The sequence below is a fragment of the Carex rostrata genome, chromosome 34 (genome assembly GCF_964058835.1).
Source record: "Carex rostrata chromosome 34, lpCarRost1.2, whole genome shotgun sequence".
Classification (NCBI taxonomy): domain Eukaryota; kingdom Viridiplantae; phylum Streptophyta; class Magnoliopsida; order Poales; family Cyperaceae; genus Carex; species Carex rostrata.
This window is the reverse complement of record NC_135951.1, coordinates 1,437,341-1,454,643: the sequence shown is the minus strand read 5'-3', so window position 1 is coordinate 1,454,643 and position 17,303 is coordinate 1,437,341. Positions and strand designations below refer to the sequence as shown.

Genomic DNA, 17,303 nt, shown 5'->3' with positions numbered 1-17,303 from the left:
CAACATGAAATATAAAATAAAACTGCAATCATAATAAAGAGCTACAGTCCAAAATACATCATAAAAAAACTGCAATCATAATAAATACATCATAAAAAAACTGTATATGTATATATGTATGTGTATGTGTATGTGTATATGTATGTATGTATATATGTATGTATGTATGTATGTTTGTATATATGTATATATTATACATATATTATAAAAACCGAAAAAAAAAGACCAACAAGCTGTCAGAACTTGAAATTTAAAATTTTAATAAAGACCAAGTCTTTAATTTTTTGACAAATACCCTAAACAAAAAAAAAAACTAAAACTTCACAAATGAAAATATTAAGAAAAAAAATCAGATCTCTAAAAAAAAAAAAAAAAAAAAAAAAAAAAAAAAAAAAAAAAAAAAAAAAGTGGACCGCCAGGAATAGTGGCGGTCCGCTATAGAAGTGGACCGCCAGCAACCCTGGCGGTTTGGTTATATTTGAAAAAAATTAGATTTTGAGGTTATTTTTGTAAAAAACTTTTTTTTTTGGGTTATTAATAAAAATGGCCGCTTTACTTTCAACATTTTTATTCTCAAACATTCCTCGCATATTTTGAGGAGATTTTTTTTCTTATAGAAAATAATAAAAAAAATAAGAGAAAAAATAGAAAGAGTACCTATAATTTTTTATCACTAGAAAGATTTGTAAGGAAGACACCGATCTTAACTCAGTTCTGTTTTCTGTTTTTTATTTTTTCTATTAAATATAAAAAGTTTTTAAGAAAATAGGTAAAAAAATCTTAAATTTAGATATAATAGAAAGATTATATATTTTTTCTTACAAAAGTTTTATATTTTAATAGAGAATAAAAAATAGATAACAGAATTGGGTTAGAATCGATGTATCCTATATCGATTTCATTATTGAATTTTTTTTTTATTGATGTCTCCCCTATTTATATTTCTGCTCATAAAGAATCACATATACTCTTTCTATTTCTTTCTTTTTTTTAATAATTTTATAGACAAAAAAATCTCTATTTTGTGTTACTTGCTAATTATTATTGTTCTTTTCTATATAAGAGATTTTGTTTACTCTGACATATTATTTATCAAAATTTAAATCTGTAATTTCTTTTTCTTTTTTTTTTACAGAAACAAATTAATAAATATATGAACAAATGATATTGTGCTAGGGTCCGAGGACCGAGGTTCACTATCTAAATTAATATTACCTAAGGTAACTCAAATTTTGAGATTAAGTCCGACTTCCGATCTGTTTGGCACGAATATTAAAAGATATCCGTACAAACATTTCGGACCGGATTGTTCTGGATCTTGATCAGACGGTCCCGGTTCAAATATAAAATTTGAGTTACTTCAGAGGATATGGACTCATTACATATTTACATGTACGCCTCTGGGGCCATGCGGTGGAGCCCACGTGTTATATTTCAACTTTTTCCTACACCTGGTTCACAGAGTACAATTTATATACTTTCAATGTTCAGTTTAATCCGTTGTCAGTTTATGTTCATTTGAATACTCGGACCACTGGACCGGGTTTGTGACAAGTTATTCTAGCTAGAAGACTCTGATATTATCGTACAATATTTTCTGTGGAAAGGATTTAATAAGAACAGAGATATTATGATCCAATTACATAAATGTATCCACAAAAGATCCACACAAATCGTTGATCTCCCCCACTAATACTGATTTCTTCTCCTCGTTCAAAGTTGAGTAAATATATTAACACAGTAGGTTTTGCTATATACCATATACAACGCTGTTGCGATTCTACAGTCAGTGCGCTGTATGAAGTGAAAACTACTCTGTTAAAATATTTACACTTCAAATGATGCCTTTGTAGTCTCCTTTCTCAGCTCATTACATTTTCATTTCATTTTGATCTCTCTCTCTCTTTTCTTTAGCCTAAATCAAGGCCTCAAAGGGAGATAAAAAAAGATTGATCATAATGTTATCTCTTCTAGACAAGACCAAGTTTACAATTGAAATACCAAATATTCTTCATACAATACCAATTTTGATGCAACAGGTTCCGAAATGGCACATCGACATAAACTATCGGCAATTCGAGCATCCTTTCCGGGAATTCGATTGGGCAAAAGCTAGGCAAACTATGATGTATAATTCTTTCATCTCTTCTTTTGTTTTCCTTTTTTAATTTGTTTTTGTTTCAATATATATACTCTTAAATTTACAGGGGAATCTCTGAAAACAGCATTTCCGCCTCTCCAAAGCTTGAATTGAAATTAACACAAGGGAAGAACTTCCAAAATGGGAACATTTTTTTAAACAGGTGTTTCAAATAGTATAATATTTTTCTTACTTTTGGGCAGGGATGTTCATCGGGTCCGGTTTAATCGGTTTTAAACCGAACCGAGAGAGTTATAAAATGGATCGGTTTGGTTCAATTCTAAAACTGGTTAGACCGAATGATTGAAATTTTTATACCCATCTCCTTTCTGAACCAAACATTTAAAAATAAATTCAAATATTACGACATAATGTGTATTGATTGGTTTGGTTTAAAACTAGTTAGATCATCAAACAAAACAAAAATTGTAAATCCATCTTAAAAAAATAAAAAATAACAAAAAAATATTTATTCTTATGATTAATCTTCTTATTTCAGTTCAATCAAACAAATTGAAATTTAGTTTGATTTGTTCAATTCGGTTTTAATACGGTTGATAAGTTTATTTCGGTTAGTTTGGTTATATTTTTGAAAACTGAATAATATTTTAGTTTGCCTATTTTATTTCATCAGAGGTTGTATATCTGTAATTTTTGTATTTACACGTTATTATTTGTGCAATTTTAATGTATTATGTAGTAGTAGCTTGTAATTGTTTGATGAAATGTGAATGAAAATACAGGGCTGTGTGGGGCAACCAGAAGAGAAAAGTCATGATTAGCCTTGGTGTTTTGGGAAGTGGTTACTTTGTTTACAAGATTTATGAAGGGTATAGAAGGAAAGTTATCAGTAATAAGGAGATTGTACCATTTGATGATGATAAAGCTGTTGATGAGGCCATTCGATCCCAGTAAGGAAATTCAATTATGATTTATTAGAAATCTATATGATATGGGAGTGTGGCTAATATGATATTAGTGTCATTTCAGCTTATATAAAATCAACTCAAAAACTTATCGAATCAATTTCAAGAAGTGAATCTAAATCGTTCAAATCGATCTACTTCATATTAGTTGTGTTTACATGCAAAATTTATAATTATTTTAATTTATTTAGTATCAAGTCAAGCAGTCAAATATGAGAGTTTTTAAGTTGATTTTAATGCATTATTTTTTAACATTTTTTACCGCTTGATTTGATACTCATAACTAGAAAAAATATTTTTCTATATATAAATGCATCACTCATAAAGTAAATTAGTTTCAACGGTTTGCATTAGTCATTTAAAATATATTCAATAAGTTTTGGAGTTAGTGTCATATGACATTGATATCATACTAGCCGGATTCATTTATGTGATTTTGTTCCTTGAAAGTTTATCTGATTGTGTATTCACAACCAGTTAGAAGACTGAACATTTCTTTTAAACATGTTACATTTTTTTCTAATAAAGGGTAAATTTAAAATAAGATTTAGTACAAAAATCAATAAATTGGGTAAATTTATGAGTTTTTGAAATTTAGAATGGTAATATGATATTATGAATTTTAGAGGGAGAAATACATAATTTTGAGAATTTTGAGGGGTATACATGAAATTCCACCCAAAAAAAAACACAATGGGGAACATATATTCAATTGAAGGAAATTTTGTAGTGAGAAAGGAAATAGAGGGATTAATAATTTCGCATTTGTTTTATTATAAAGAGGTCATCTCTTGTTTTATTATGAAAAGGTACCTTGCATTATCTTACAAAAATTATGTTAGTGATATCATAATTACATTTTTTAATTAAATGGACCAATTTTTATTTACAATTGCATCTGGTTAATTTTGTTTCTTTGTTTTTTTTTTCTTAAAAAAAAAAATAGGCTAGAGACACTTTTTGACAATATACAGAGGATATCAGACACAATAACACTTCCTTATGCAATGCACTCCTTGCGGGACCGTGTGTCAGAGAAACTAGATCTTACCTATTTCATGGAGAAACTAATGCAAACTAAAGGAGAGTCAAGTTTTCTGGCTACTAGAGAGAGATTTGAATTGTGGGAGAAAGTCAAAGTTCTAAGTAAGCCCTTCAAAATTTTACTTAATTAGACTATCAAGGTTATGAGGGAAAAAAGAATATGGCTTTTATCCTTTGAAATTTTATATTTTTTCAAAAATTATTACTAGTAGCCCCTTATAAAATGAAATTATTACTAGGAGACAGGCGGACCCACATGTATCCAGGGGCAGTTGTCCCTCCCTGAATTTTGAATTTTTATAGAAATATATAGGTCCGGACCGAGTTCGCCTCTCCCTTGGAATTTTTTTGCCCTCCTCTGAAATCCTGATTTGTAATTTGAGTTAAATTTGTAATTAAAATTAGAAAAAATTCTTTGACTTTTGATTGATGATTAGGATTAGAAACTAGAGCATTGAAAATCATAAGTTGGGGCACTAGAATTAAAAGTCGTAGCATTGTTTTTTTATGAGTAAAGCTAGGGTGTGACATGCTCACCAACAAAGTTTGGTGAGCATAACTCCAAAAATATATCGGATCGACGTCAAATGCCGAATCCAAACCGTTGAAATCCATGTACTTCATGAGTGATGCATAAACATGCAAAATTTTGAAAGTTTCGAGTTTATTTGCTACACGGTCAAGTGGTCAAAGAAATAATAAATATTGAATATATAAAATAACTTATAATAAAATGTTTATTTGTTTGACCACTTGACCATGTAGCAAATAAACTCGAAACTTTCAAAATTTTGCATGTATATGCATCACTCATAAAGTACATGGATTTCAACGGTTTTGATTCGGCATTTGACGTCGATCTAATATATTTTTGGAGTTATGCTCACCAAACTTTGTTGGTGAGCATGTCACACCCTAGCTTTACTCTTGTTGAGTTTTTATATCTAGTATTAGAAATTAGGTAATGAATTTGAACCTGATTAGCTATTTAAATCCTATTTGCTATTTCTTTTGCCCCTCCTAACAAAATCCTGAATTTGCCCCTGCTAGTAGACCACATTTTATATTTTTTAGAAATTTTGTACTATTTTTTAAGATAGGTAGAAAATTAACATTTCTGAATGGTCTAAAATCTTCAAATGAGGTGATTTTCTAACTAAACAAAAAATAAAAAAAATTCTTAAAAGTATAAAATTTGGTCTCCAAGTATATTTTCGTATAAAGATCATGTTGAGTAGTTCAGGTCGATTGATTGAATTTTGAAAGAAAATATATGAATCTGAACCGACTTGAAGTTTGCAAAACCATAGCCTCACTTTAGTACGACAATGGCATATAGGTTTTACAAGAGCAGCAACTTCACTATGGACTATGACAATGCTCACATTATATGCAAGAATTCAAGTTAACATTTTGGGTCGGCATCTCTATTTCGAGATGACACGATCCGACGGCTCTCAGTTACTGGTAATATATATACACACACCTCTCCTTCTGAACCAATTTCTGGTAAATTATGTTTGTATTTACTTGTTTTGTATACTGATATATATAGGGTGAAGAATCTGATGCACTTAGCAAGATAGAGAAACAGGAGTATCTTGCAACAGCAGATTTCCTATCTACTTATGGGCTTAACTCTTTAATTATGAACATGCGTAATGCCGTTTCTCAGGTTATGAAAACGTATGCTCGCTCTCTCTCTCTCTCTCTCTTGAAATGCTGACAGCAGCTGTCACTGTCAAACCATGTATTGAAATAAAAAGTAGTATATCCATTTACCAGTAGACAGTACCAGCACATCCAAAACCGGTACCGGTACCAGTAAAACTAAATAAAACTGAAGCACCAAAATATATATTCATAAGGAGATTACATTGAACAGTTCAGATCTACGCTATGCATAGTACGGACCAATCTGCTCTATGCATAGTACCATAGCCTCACTTGAAAAGAGAAGATTAACTTAGTGAACTACACTAAATAACTGACAATAATTTCAGGAAGCAGCTAAACAGTCAATTCAGCATGGAAACTGTTCAAGAAACAATGATGGAAATACTCGACTTGTTCATGGGCATCGGGTCAGATCTGGTTCTGATCAATTGGGTCGACTATATCTTACCCGAAACTGCATCCCAATATAGAGAATTGATGTCAGCAGCGAATGCTGATGACTCTTCGACTCTTCTCATGGACTTCACCAAGCTCGAACAATTGATTTCTGAAACACGTGAAGTTCTTTCGAGGTTTTCTCTTATCTCATTTATTCCAAAAACTTTTGTATTTTTAAAGTTCAAATAGTCGATCTCGATCTCAACCGTTCAACATTATCTCCCATATTTCCATATGAAAATGTATTTGCAGACTAAGTTTTACATATTTTAAAAAAAAAGTTACAATATTTTTAGATATGTAGAATATCACTAATTTTGAATGGTCTAAATTGTTTAGATCAAAGTGATTTTCTACCTATATAAAAAAAATAATAAAAAAATTCTAAAAAATGTAAAATTTGTTCTAAAAGTGAATTTTTAGATGATATTTGATATAGTTTAGAAGTGTGCATTATATCTATCATTTTGATGCAAATATTATTTTACAATAGTACCATAAAGTTGCTCACTTATTTACCATTATACCCTTTCAGCTCGGATTTCAGTACAGTTGTGGAGATTTCTCTAAGAAAAGGGGTTGATTTGCTGGTAGAAGAAATGAAAGTTGCTCACGGGAGTGAAGCAATCCCATTGGCCAAGCTGTTGCCACATGTCGCACAGCTAAGCACACCGCTTCTAGAAGAACCTACTAGTAACAAGTTCATTCAATTACTAAAGAATGCACCTGAAGTGCAACTTTTCTACACTTTCCTCTATGCTGATATCCCTCGTGTTTAGATATAAAATGGAAATTAAACCCAGTGATTTGTGTGTGTTTGTTTGGCAATTTTGTGGGAAAATTATAGAAAGATGTGTTTAACGTTGTGTCAGTTTTAAGATTGAATTGTAAGGAAACAACAGCTCATGGTTTTGGTTGAAATGCCTCATAGATATATATATGATTTAATTTGTGGGATATATGAGCAAATTTTTTTTTGTGCTTTTCATTTTGAGATATATTTTTTGTAATGTATGGTTTTGTGTTTTGAGAGAGAAAAAGTGTGAGAAATGCTGGTGAGGTAAGGGGAAAAATTGGTTGAATTTGTTCATAGATTATTTATTTTTACTTGTAATTAATTAACTTATTGATATTTTTTTTCAAACCTATATAGGATTGTCAGTGTCACATTATATGCATGTTGTACCGACATGATCATATGAAAATGTACTTGTAGATCAAAATTTTACGTTTTTTAGAATTTTTCACTATTTTTTAGGAGGGTTGAAATGCCTCCATCATACCTCTATTTTAAAAAATTCAATAACTCAAAATTTAAATTATAAATATCAAAATAAAACCGTTAGTTGTGATCTATTTTATTTTCTCTATATACTCATAAAATATTATCATATTTTAATTTTATTTTTATGTAAATAATAAGTTAAAAAATCAACATCTAAAAATTATTTACATTATTACATTTTTTTACAATCTTTTGATGACAACCAAAACAAAGTTGAAATGCCGTAAAATTTTACATGTGCATAGATAGAATGATGTAGATCATATCCAACGGTTTTATTTTGATATTTATAATTTAAATTTTGAGCTATTGAAGTTTTAAAAAATGGAGGCATAATAGAGGTACAAAAATGGAGGCATTTTAACCCTCTTTTAGATATGTAGAAAATCATTTGATCTAAAAATTTCGAGACCATTCAAAAGTTTACCTATCTAAACAAATATTAAAAAAATTCTCAACAACATAAAATTTAGTCTGCAAGTACATTTTCATATAGAGATCATGTTGAACGATTCAGATTCATATTTACATAACAATATATAAAATTCAAGCCATTAGTTTCCTAAATTCATATTCCTAGAACAATATCTGAAATATTGTTTTAGTCAACTCAAAAAAAAAAAAATCTAAACTTGACAGCATGAGAAGTATCAGAGTCTCAGAGAACAAAAACTAAATACTTAACAGTAGTTTTAGACACACATGAACCAAAGGAAAGATTAATAAATTTAATTTAGCAAAATGTTACAAGGAATTCATACGTTACTCGAATTCATGACCTCTTCGATGCTGCTTCTGTACTTGTTCATGAGATCTCTGTAATAAGCGATAATAATCATTTGGTTAAAATCACTATAATTCTGTTAGCGAGTACTGGTAAAAATAACAGTTTTGTTACAGTTATTAAAATGATTAAAAAAAAAAAATACAAACCTTCGTTGGTTCAGTTGTTGCATGGTTTCCTCAAGTACTCTCTTTTGTCCTTCAACAGTCTAGATATGAATAAATGCTCATCTAAGTTAAAAAATGAAAGTTGGCACTATTCTTTGGAAGAATAAAAATTATAATATCTGTTTATTACTTGCATAACCAGCACTATTTGTAACAAATAATAAAAAAAAGGACCCATGATAAATTTCGAAGCCTGTTTCCTTCTCATCACAAACCAGTGACATTTAGGTATGTGCTTGTGTAAGCATCAAAAGTAGAGAAATGACCAATTTGCCCTCAAAAACGGACCAATTAGAAGCCTACCATTTTTCTTAAACACGCTACATTTTTTTATTTTTCTTAATAGAGGGTAAAATGGGTATTTTATAAATTTAAAATGAGTTTAATAGAAAAGACAATAAAATGGGTAAATTTGTAATTTTTTGAAATTGAAAAGGGTTAATCTGATATTATGAATTTTAGAGGGGCAGACATGAAATGCCCCCTAAAAAATAAAAAAAGGACACGGGATAAACTTTTGAAGCCTCCTTCCTTCTTATCCCAATTAAGATATGCTCTTTACTCTTTACTCTTTAGCCATGTAAATTGAAAGAAAAACAAACTAGATGAGGAGAACAAAATCTAACTTACCATGGATTTATTGCTGATAGTGCCAGATATTGAGTTCAGTAACTGTTGGCATCTTGCAAATTGACTTGATAGTTCCTCGACCTAAGTTAGAAAAAATGTAAAATTTAAATTAGAATATTGATATACAAAAATGCAAGGAAATGAGAAAGTGAGATCCAGTATATAAAAAACCTATCTGAATATAAAAGTAAAAGCTTGTGTGAAATTTTAATTAAGGAAAGGTTCACTGAATAGTGAAGATACAGTAAAAATGTTACACACTATATCTACCATACTTCCACCAGCACCGAAAAACAAAGAATGACTATTATGCCCCTAGATATTAGATCTCAGAGATAAGGTGATCTAACTTCGCCAAATGCAAATAAGCAAATTATACGTGGTTAACAGTACATGGACAGTATTGACAAAAATAAGGGTTGAAATGCGATCACAATTATTGATAAAAAGAAGGGTCTATGAGAAACAAACCAATGCATCAAAGTGTTGATCCCTTGTTCCTGCTTCTATCCCATTCGCTAATTTCTCCACTAGCTACAAAATAACATATTAATCAAATAATGAACAACAACAAAAAACCACATTGCCTATTAACCAGGATATAAAATGCAGGATGCTGATTGCATACCAGTCAGTACAGAACCTGTACCAGTTTTACAATTGAATAATTGAGGCTTAAAATTCAACCTTATAACATGCAGTTTAGTAGCAGTATGCTTGGTGAATTTAAAATCTAGATCAGTCCAGGGCATACATGTAACTATTACAGGAGGGCAAAATACTATATAAAACACAGGGTTGATTAGAGAAAAGTACAGACCCTGTACCAGTTTGACAATTTAATATTGAGGCTTTAAATTCACTTCAGGACATATGCAAAAGATTTCATATTTCTAATTGCATTATGGTCATTCTTAATCTGTGCTTGGTAGATACAAAATTTAGAGAAATCCCAAGGGCATAAATGTAACTATTACAATTCAATAATTGGGGCTTAGATTCAATTCATGAGAAATACAAAGTATAATAATCTGTGCTTGGGAAAAACAAATTTAGAGAAGTTTAAGAGCATAATAGAAATAATGAAAAAATACAAGGTTGATTAGAGAAGAATACAGGAAGGAGGTGGAAGTGCGAAGCAAGGGAAGGATGCTGAGGGTGGGGTTGCTGCTGCTGCTGCAGCGGCAACTGAGATTGCTGTAAGTGGGGTTGCTGGAAGTGCTGTTGCTGGAACTCAAGTCCGGCGGAGTTTCCCGGTGTGGGGACCACCGTCCACTTCCCTCCTCCGTACTGCTGCTCCATTTATCGCGATTGTAGAGAGAAAGAGAGGCTAATTTTGAATGGAGAAGAGCGAAAACGGAGAAGAGGAGACCAATAAAAAGCGCAAGGTCTGTGTTGGGTAAATATTTGAACAGAGCAGTTATAACTTCATACAGCGCACGAACATTATGCAGTGCTGTTCTTATTCTAAATTAATATTAAATAAATATAATATTAAATAAAACGTTAGATTAAATATAATATAATATTAAGTGTAACATAATATTAGTTTCAATATTAAATTAGTATTAAATAAATATAAATATCTGATGACATTATTATTAAATATAATATAATATTAGTTTAAATTAAATGTACTATAATATTAGTTTAAATATTTAATTAGTATTAAATATAATATAAAATTATATTAGTACTAAATAAAATATTAAATGTAATATAGTATTAATTTAATTATTATATTAGTATTAAATAAATATAATATAAATTAGATTAATATTAAATAAAATGTTACACTAAATGTATTATAATATTACTTTAAATATTAGATTAGTATAAAATAAAATATTAGATAAATATAATATAATATTAGTTTAAATATTATATATAATATATATTAATTTAAATATTAATTATAATATGTTAATTTAAATATTAAATGTAACATAATATTACTTTAAAACAGGGTAATTAATTTCCAAAAGTTTAAGAGAAGGGAGACTCAGACATAAATTATCATCAAGTGCAATTAATTGCCACTATGTACGACGAGCGAACATTGATTTTTCTTCATTGTCATCCTCAAATATAAAAATAAAAATAAAAAATGGAAAGTTTCAATTCAACAGACCATTCGCTCAAATCCCTCAACATAAAATTTGTACCTGAAATATGTAAAATATAAATACTAACAACAATGCATGCAGGATGTGGTATTGGCTATGATTCTCCATAAAAAGTATGGCTATTTAACTACAACAAATTTAGGCATCAGCGATCGCTGCTGTTGTCGGTCACTAAAAATTATTTTTCTTAAAAAAAAAAAAAAAAAAGAAATCAAAAGCCAGGTGACCAAGATTATTAATTGGTCTCTTAAAGTTTTAGTAAAAAAAAAAAAAAACATTTTTTTGGTGGAGTTGTCAGCTCCAAAATCAACAAAAAAAATTTCAAATGGACAGACAAAAGAGGGAAAGAAAAAATATTCATGAAAAAAAAAAGAGAGAGAAAGGTATGAATTGTAACGGTGCTGATCCTCCTTATTTATAGCCTAGCTTGGACCTTATAGAGTGCATGCGATGATAGCATCAAGTGTGGGACTAACCAAGTCCTTGTGCCTTGTCAAACAAGCCGGTCAAAACATCATATCACGTGTTGTGTGTATTTTATTTATGGCGTGCATGCCAAGTCACTACTTCATTGTGGAGACTGGTGAGAAGGAATTTAATAGGGATGTGGGTGTACCGTACACGAAGGAGAGAGAGAGAGAAGAGAGAGAGAAAGCACAAAAGCAAAAATGGAGGGAGGGGAGGCCGTGTGGCCTTTGGTGTCACATGGGACTGTTATATGGGCCACACATGTCAGTGTCTCATTTTCTTTAAAATTTTAAAATTATATTGTATTTTTTATTAGTTAAAAGATTATGCTTTAATAATTTGAGAGGTACCGAAATAAAAATAATTTAGATATAATATGAATGTTATTAGAAAATATTGTTATATGCTTATGTAAATTAGCAACAATATATCTATAATTAGAGAAAGAAAGTAATAGAATTTTTTACATTGAAATAACTGTAGCATTTATTCCAGTTCAAACATTTTACCATGCACAGGTTCAAAATTGAACATGAATAAATGCTACGGATCCTATGCATCGAAAATTAAAACTACTCATTCACTTTTTCTATATTATTTTATAATCTTTTATAATATTTTTCATGATATTTTGAGTCCCTTTCTTAATATATCTATTTTTTCTTTATTCTCAATGGGTGTCTTTGGATGAAACAAAGAATAGCTCGGAATAGCAACTATTCCTAAATTCGAAATAGCAGCTAACCTGATATCTCTAAGGAAATAGCAAAATAGCAGTTAACCCGAGTTATTTCTTTGTTGAGAATAGTATTTTTTTTTTTCATCCAAACGTATTGTATTGAGAATAACTCGCCAATAACAGCTATTTATGCGCTATTCATTTGTCACCCAAGCGGACCCATTGTGTTTAGTACTTTAGTAACTAATATATTTAATGTGTGTGTTATACTTCTAAGCACTTGTTTAATTAATTTTACTACAAGGTTAGTTACTTTTAACATACAATCATTAAAAATATAACCTTATAACTGTCATTCTAATATTATTATAAATTTTTTTGTTTTAAACAATTAGCTACTTTTGTTATTTCTTCAACACTTAAAAGTTACAATTTTAAAATATTTATTTCAGAGAAAAAAAAATGGGGCCAAACTGCATATTTGCTGGATATCAAATTCTGCACAAATTCACCAACTTAGAACTCTAAATTTGCAAATTCAGCTAGTTAGATTCAGAAGAAAAATAATTCAAAACCCTGAATCATACAACAAAAATGAGAAAAATAAATGCCAGAATTAGTGCTTGAATACAATAACAATAGCTGTGCAATTATCTTTGCATCGCCTTTCTCGGATTGCTTCTCGCACAAGACGCCGCACGGCTGTTGTGGCTGATGATGTTTCCTGACAAAACAAATAATATATTTTTTAATTTGATAATATTATAATGGAAAAATAACAAAATAAAAAAAAATAGTGGAATTTGATGTACATCCCTTAAAAACTTTGGTTTTTGAGAGCAAATGGTAATTTCTCTACATTTCTGACGCTTACATGGTACCATTTAGATATATGATTGTGTCAGCGTCATAAGTAGAGAAATGACCCATTTACCCTCATAAACCGAGCAATTTGAAGACTCACATTTTTTTTTTTAAACATATATACCTTTTTTAATAAAAGGTAAAATGAGCATTTTATAAATTGAAAGTGAGTTTTAATAGAAAAGACAATAAAATGGATAAATTGTGAGTTTTTGAAGTTTAGAAGGATAAATATGATATTATGAATTTTAGAGGGGAAAATACGTAATTCCCAAGTTTTTGAGGGGTATAAATGAAATTCCCCCCCAAAAAATTTGTGGATGTCTCAATTGTGTTACCTTTAACTGTTTCTGAACAAACTCAACTGCATCACTTGGTCCAAATACCTGAATAATAAGTGAAAATAGAGAGTTAAGTTTCAAAATAGGCCTTACTAATTACCTAAATTAATAAAAAAAACATTTAGAAATTAAGAAAATACCCCCCACAAGCCATCACAACCGAGTATTACAAATTGGTCCCTCTCGGTTAGTTCAAAGGAGTGAATATCAGGAGTAGAAATAACTCCAACCTGCGCAAGTTTGTCAAATATGCTTTAATGCTTTGAAAAAAAAAAAAAAATCAAATAAGTTCATCAAATATTGATTCTGATAGAATAGTTCTGTATGGAACTGGTAAGATAAAAGATCGCCTCATTGGCTTCTAGTTCTTATTTCTTTCAAGCCTAATTATGCTAAACCACATACATGAATAACACTAGATATAATGAAATACAAAAAGAAAAAGGTTACAAATAGAGATTCAAATTGTTTCATAACTGACCAGGAGTGGTACAGTACTCATATAGAACTTTTCAAACTACAACATATAAAGCCTGAAAGGTAAGACAAATGGAACCTGGACCCGGGGGGGAGGGGGCATTGGAACAAAATCGGTTGGAACCATCCGATTCGCATTAAGATGTGTGTTCACTTGATTCACATATATGAATCGTGAAGCAAATCGGACGGCTCCGACCAAGTATCGAACCGATTTTGGTTTACTGCCCATCAGAAGACAAACTAGTAAGTACAATGAAAGAGAGAACCTTTTTAAATTGGCGATCTCCGAAGGCTCTAGAAACTTCAAGTCGTCCTTGTAGCCTTCCATTTGGGCCCACAGTACCTCCAGCCTTTTATTTTACAATAATAATACAATAAACAAAAAAATTGTGTAAAACAAAAGGAAATAAATAAGCTCTGAAAATATACATTGCTCACCACATTATTTAAAATATATATATACACACACACACCAGATTATTTAAAATTAATGAAAAAATTGACCTTTTGAATGCATGTGCACAGTACCTCCAGTCTTTTATTTATAATAAGTAATGAAATAAATATAAAATTTTATGTTTACTACAAAAGAGAAGATTAAGCCCTTAAAAAATACATATGCAAGTTAGTTGCATTTTTTTTTTTTAAATAATGAAATAATCAACCTTTTGAATGCGGGTGCGTTCTTGGGGAAAGATAGCCTTGTGTTCTCTTGTCAGAACAATAGATTTCAGCGTGGTTTCTCCTTCGGTAGTAGTAGAGGAACGTGCCAATACTGCTTTTGCATCTCCAATATTTGCAACCACTACCTGCATTTAATGAGACCAAGAACATGGAATTCAATAACTGAAATTTAAAAAAAAAAAAATAGAATAAGGCTATGGTACTATGCATAGCGCGGATTGGTTTGTACTACGGAAATGTAAAATGTACTTGCAGACCAATTTTACATTATTTATAAATTTTTATTATTTTAGGTAGGTAATCATCCAAAAGCAGTGGTTTTCAACCTCTCTAAACCAATAGTAAAAAAATTTCTAAAAAATGTAAAAATTGATCTTCAAGTACATTTTCATATGGAAATCATATTTAATGGTTGAAAATAGAAATATGAGTCCGTAGCACGGGTCAATCTGTAATATGCATATTACCATAGCCTCACTCAAAAATAATACATAGACTATTTGGTAGAGGGCAACCATTTTTGGCATTCTGGTAAGGATAAAATATAGAAAAAATGTTAAATATTAAAAATCTTAAACCTACATTATTCATCAGCACATAAGGCAGTTCTGTTATGAAAAAATATTTCAGGGTCTAAAATGAAAATTCGGAAGCAGGAGAAAGAGAGAGAAGGAGAGAGAGAGAGGCTGACAGTTTGTCCCAAAACCCAGACACAAACAGCTGTTGCACCATCTTGCCAGTTTCCTAAAATTTATACAATAAATTATTTCAAAAATTTAACAAATTTGTGCATTAAAATTGCAATTAATATCCTTGTATGAAATTATGTATGAACGGAAAAGAAATATGAGTAACCTCTTTCACTCTCTTGAAGTATAATCTCATCCGTTCTCCGGAATCCTACATAATAAATTTAATTTAACTTGTTTACAAATTATGACTAAAATGAAAATACAAAAAAATCAAATGGGGCAAAAGAGAAGGTTCTCTTCAAGTACCTTCAAGAATAGCCTTCTTTGCTGCTTTTAAGTCCATCTAAACAGTAATTAGAACAAAATTAGTAAAATCATGAGGAAACTATATTTTCAAATTCAAAGAAATTCTATGGTACTGATGATTTTACAAACTCTGACTAGTTATGTATCTGACGAAAATTACAGATTGAATTAAGGAATGTCCCCAAAACTTGGGGGAAATTCATGTATACCCCTCAAAAATTTACAAAATTACAGACTTCCCCTCTAAAATTCATAATATCATATTTATCATCTAAATTTCAAAAACTCACAAATTTACCTAATTTATTGGCTTTTCTATTAAAACTCATTTTAAATTTATAAAATACCCATAGTACCCTCTTGTCTTTCACTCAAACTTATACAATTTTTTTATTTTTCTTTCTCATATCCTAATTTAGTGAAAGAAGAGTAACAAATGCAATAGTACACATATATCAGATATATAAGACTTAGTTGAAATGCTTTCAAATTACGGGGTTCTATATGCAACTTTCAAATTCTTCCTGTCCTAATATATTAGCACATTTTTGTGTTACAACTGCACTGATAACACTATACATATCAGACAGATTGAAATGCTTTAAAATTTCAGGGTTTTTTTTTTATGTAAATTAAAGATCAAGTATGATCTCCACAACATGCTATTTAAAGAAGGAAACAAAAAGTAAAAAACAGGGTGACAGACCAACTCACGTGGTAATCCTGCCGCAAGTACATTTGCATGTAAGTTCTTTTGCGCGAACTCGGCAGCCAAGCGACCCCCATGTCCATCATAGATAGCAAAATGTGCACATCTTAAATTCAACAATTATAAAGGAAGAAAAAAGCATTAGAAACATTCAACCAATTTAAGTTTTCTCTTGGTTTTAATAATATAGCAAACAACAGGTACAAAACTAGAATCAACAGTTTACAGTTCTATTTTTTATGGAAGTACCTTTTATTACGATTTTATCACCAAAGAGAGTTCTTATCAATGTAAGAAAAGCTAACAATTTTTCGAACTGAAATCATATATCTCAAAAAAAGGTACCAAACTAGAATCAACAATTTACAGTTCTTTATAAAGTACTTTCAGTTACAATTTTATCACCAAAAGAGAGTTCTTATCAATGTAAGAACAACTAACAGTTTTTCGAAATTGAAATCATAAATCTCACAAACAGGTACCAAACTAAAATCAATGTAAGTACCTTTTATTACGATTTTAGGGGGGATTTCATATATCCCCCTCAAAAACCTCAAAATTACGTATTTCCCAGTCATAAAAAACATTACAAACATTCAACCAATTTTACTTTTCTATTGGTTTATTAATTGGTTTTATTTGAACAATTTACAAAAATGTGCACATCTTAATAGACCAACCAATTAGGGGGAATTAAATATATACCCCTCAAAAACATCAAAATTACATATTTCCCTCTCTAAAAGTCATAATATCACATTTACCCCTCTATATTTCAAAAACTCACAAATTTACCCAATTTATTGTCTTTTCTATTCAAACTCATTTTAACTTTATAAAGCACCCATCTTACCCTTTATTAA

At 30.1% G+C, this 17,303-nt stretch overlaps 3 protein-coding genes across 7 annotated transcripts in view; 1 reads left to right on the top strand and 2 right to left on the bottom strand.

The window, feature by feature from the left end:
• Positions 1-1,858: 1,858 nt before the first annotated feature.
• On the top strand, positions 1,859-7,183 carry LOC144549034 (peroxisome biogenesis protein 3-1-like). 2 transcript variants are annotated; one of them, XM_078297794.1, is made up of 8 exons: positions 1,859-2,128; positions 2,208-2,303; positions 2,884-3,051; positions 4,013-4,212; positions 5,450-5,577; positions 5,666-5,796; positions 6,114-6,359; positions 6,761-7,183. In XM_078297794.1, the coding sequence occupies exons 1-8, from the start codon at positions 1,959-1,961 to the stop codon at positions 7,002-7,004; spliced, it is 1,383 nt and encodes a 460-aa protein (XP_078153920.1). In that variant the 5' UTR covers positions 1,859-1,958; the 3' UTR covers positions 7,005-7,183. The 2 variants fall into 2 exon arrangements, with proteins under 2 accessions (XP_078153920.1, XP_078153921.1); XM_078297795.1 differs by lacking the exon at positions 2,208-2,303 and having other exon boundaries at positions 1,862-2,128.
• Positions 7,184-8,012: 829 nt separating this feature from the next.
• LOC144548946 (mediator of RNA polymerase II transcription subunit 9-like) lies at positions 8,013-10,438 on the bottom strand. The gene is made up of 5 exons (XM_078297682.1): positions 10,208-10,438; positions 9,563-9,625; positions 9,092-9,172; positions 8,444-8,502; positions 8,013-8,326 (listed from the first exon to the last, which is right to left on the bottom strand). The coding sequence occupies exons 1-5, from the start codon at positions 10,391-10,393 to the stop codon at positions 8,266-8,268; spliced, it is 450 nt and encodes a 149-aa protein (XP_078153808.1). The 5' UTR covers positions 10,394-10,438; the 3' UTR covers positions 8,013-8,265.
• Positions 10,439-12,822: 2,384 nt separating this feature from the next.
• LOC144548938 (Protein phosphatase 2C family protein) overlaps positions 12,823-17,303 on the bottom strand; it is a 75,973-nt gene continuing 71,492 nt past the window's right edge. For 2 of the 4 annotated variants that reach the window (XM_078297675.1, XM_078297673.1), the window contains exons 2-10: positions 16,438-16,546; positions 15,732-15,768; positions 15,589-15,633; positions 15,425-15,477; positions 14,715-14,858; positions 14,316-14,399; positions 13,710-13,799; positions 13,567-13,614; positions 12,823-13,088 (exon numbers count right to left, since the gene is read on the bottom strand). In XM_078297675.1, the coding sequence (XP_078153801.1) occupies positions 12,981-13,088; positions 13,567-13,614; positions 13,710-13,799; positions 14,316-14,399; positions 14,715-14,858; positions 15,425-15,477; positions 15,589-15,633; positions 15,732-15,768; positions 16,438-16,546 (718 nt within the window). In that variant the 3' untranslated portion in view covers positions 12,823-12,980. The remainder of the gene's footprint in view (positions 13,089-13,566; positions 13,615-13,709; positions 13,800-14,315; positions 14,400-14,714; positions 14,859-15,424; positions 15,478-15,588; positions 15,634-15,731; positions 15,769-16,437; positions 16,547-17,303) is intronic. The other 2 variants (XM_078297676.1, XM_078297674.1) reach the window with 2 other exon arrangements.

What these genes read in the sequence shown, in the direction of transcription:
- LOC144549034 (XM_078297794.1), top strand. Translation starts at nt 1,959, where the DNA reads ATGTTATCTCTTCTAGACAAGACCAAGTTTACAATTGAAATACCAAAT. An exon ending in GGGAACATTTTTTTAAACAG is followed by an intron (nt 2,304 to 2,883) that starts GTGTTTCAAATA and finishes ATGAAAATACAG; the next exon opens with GGCTGTGTGGGGCAACCAGA. An exon ending in ACACGTGAAGTTCTTTCGAG is followed by an intron (nt 6,360 to 6,760) that starts GTTTTCTCTTAT and finishes ATACCCTTTCAG; the next exon opens with CTCGGATTTCAGTACAGTTG.
- LOC144548946 (XM_078297682.1), bottom strand. Translation starts at nt 10,393, where the DNA reads ATGGAGCAGCAGTACGGAGGAGGGAAGTGGACGGTGGTCCCCACACCG. An exon ending in ATCAACACTTTGATGCATTG is followed by an intron (nt 9,173 to 9,562) that starts GTTTGTTTCTCA and finishes TTTCTAACTTAG; the next exon opens with GTCGAGGAACTATCAAGTCA. An exon ending in CTATCAGCAATAAATCCATG is followed by an intron (nt 8,503 to 9,091) that starts GTAAGTTAGATT and finishes ATTCATATCTAG; the next exon opens with ACTGTTGAAGGACAAAAGAG.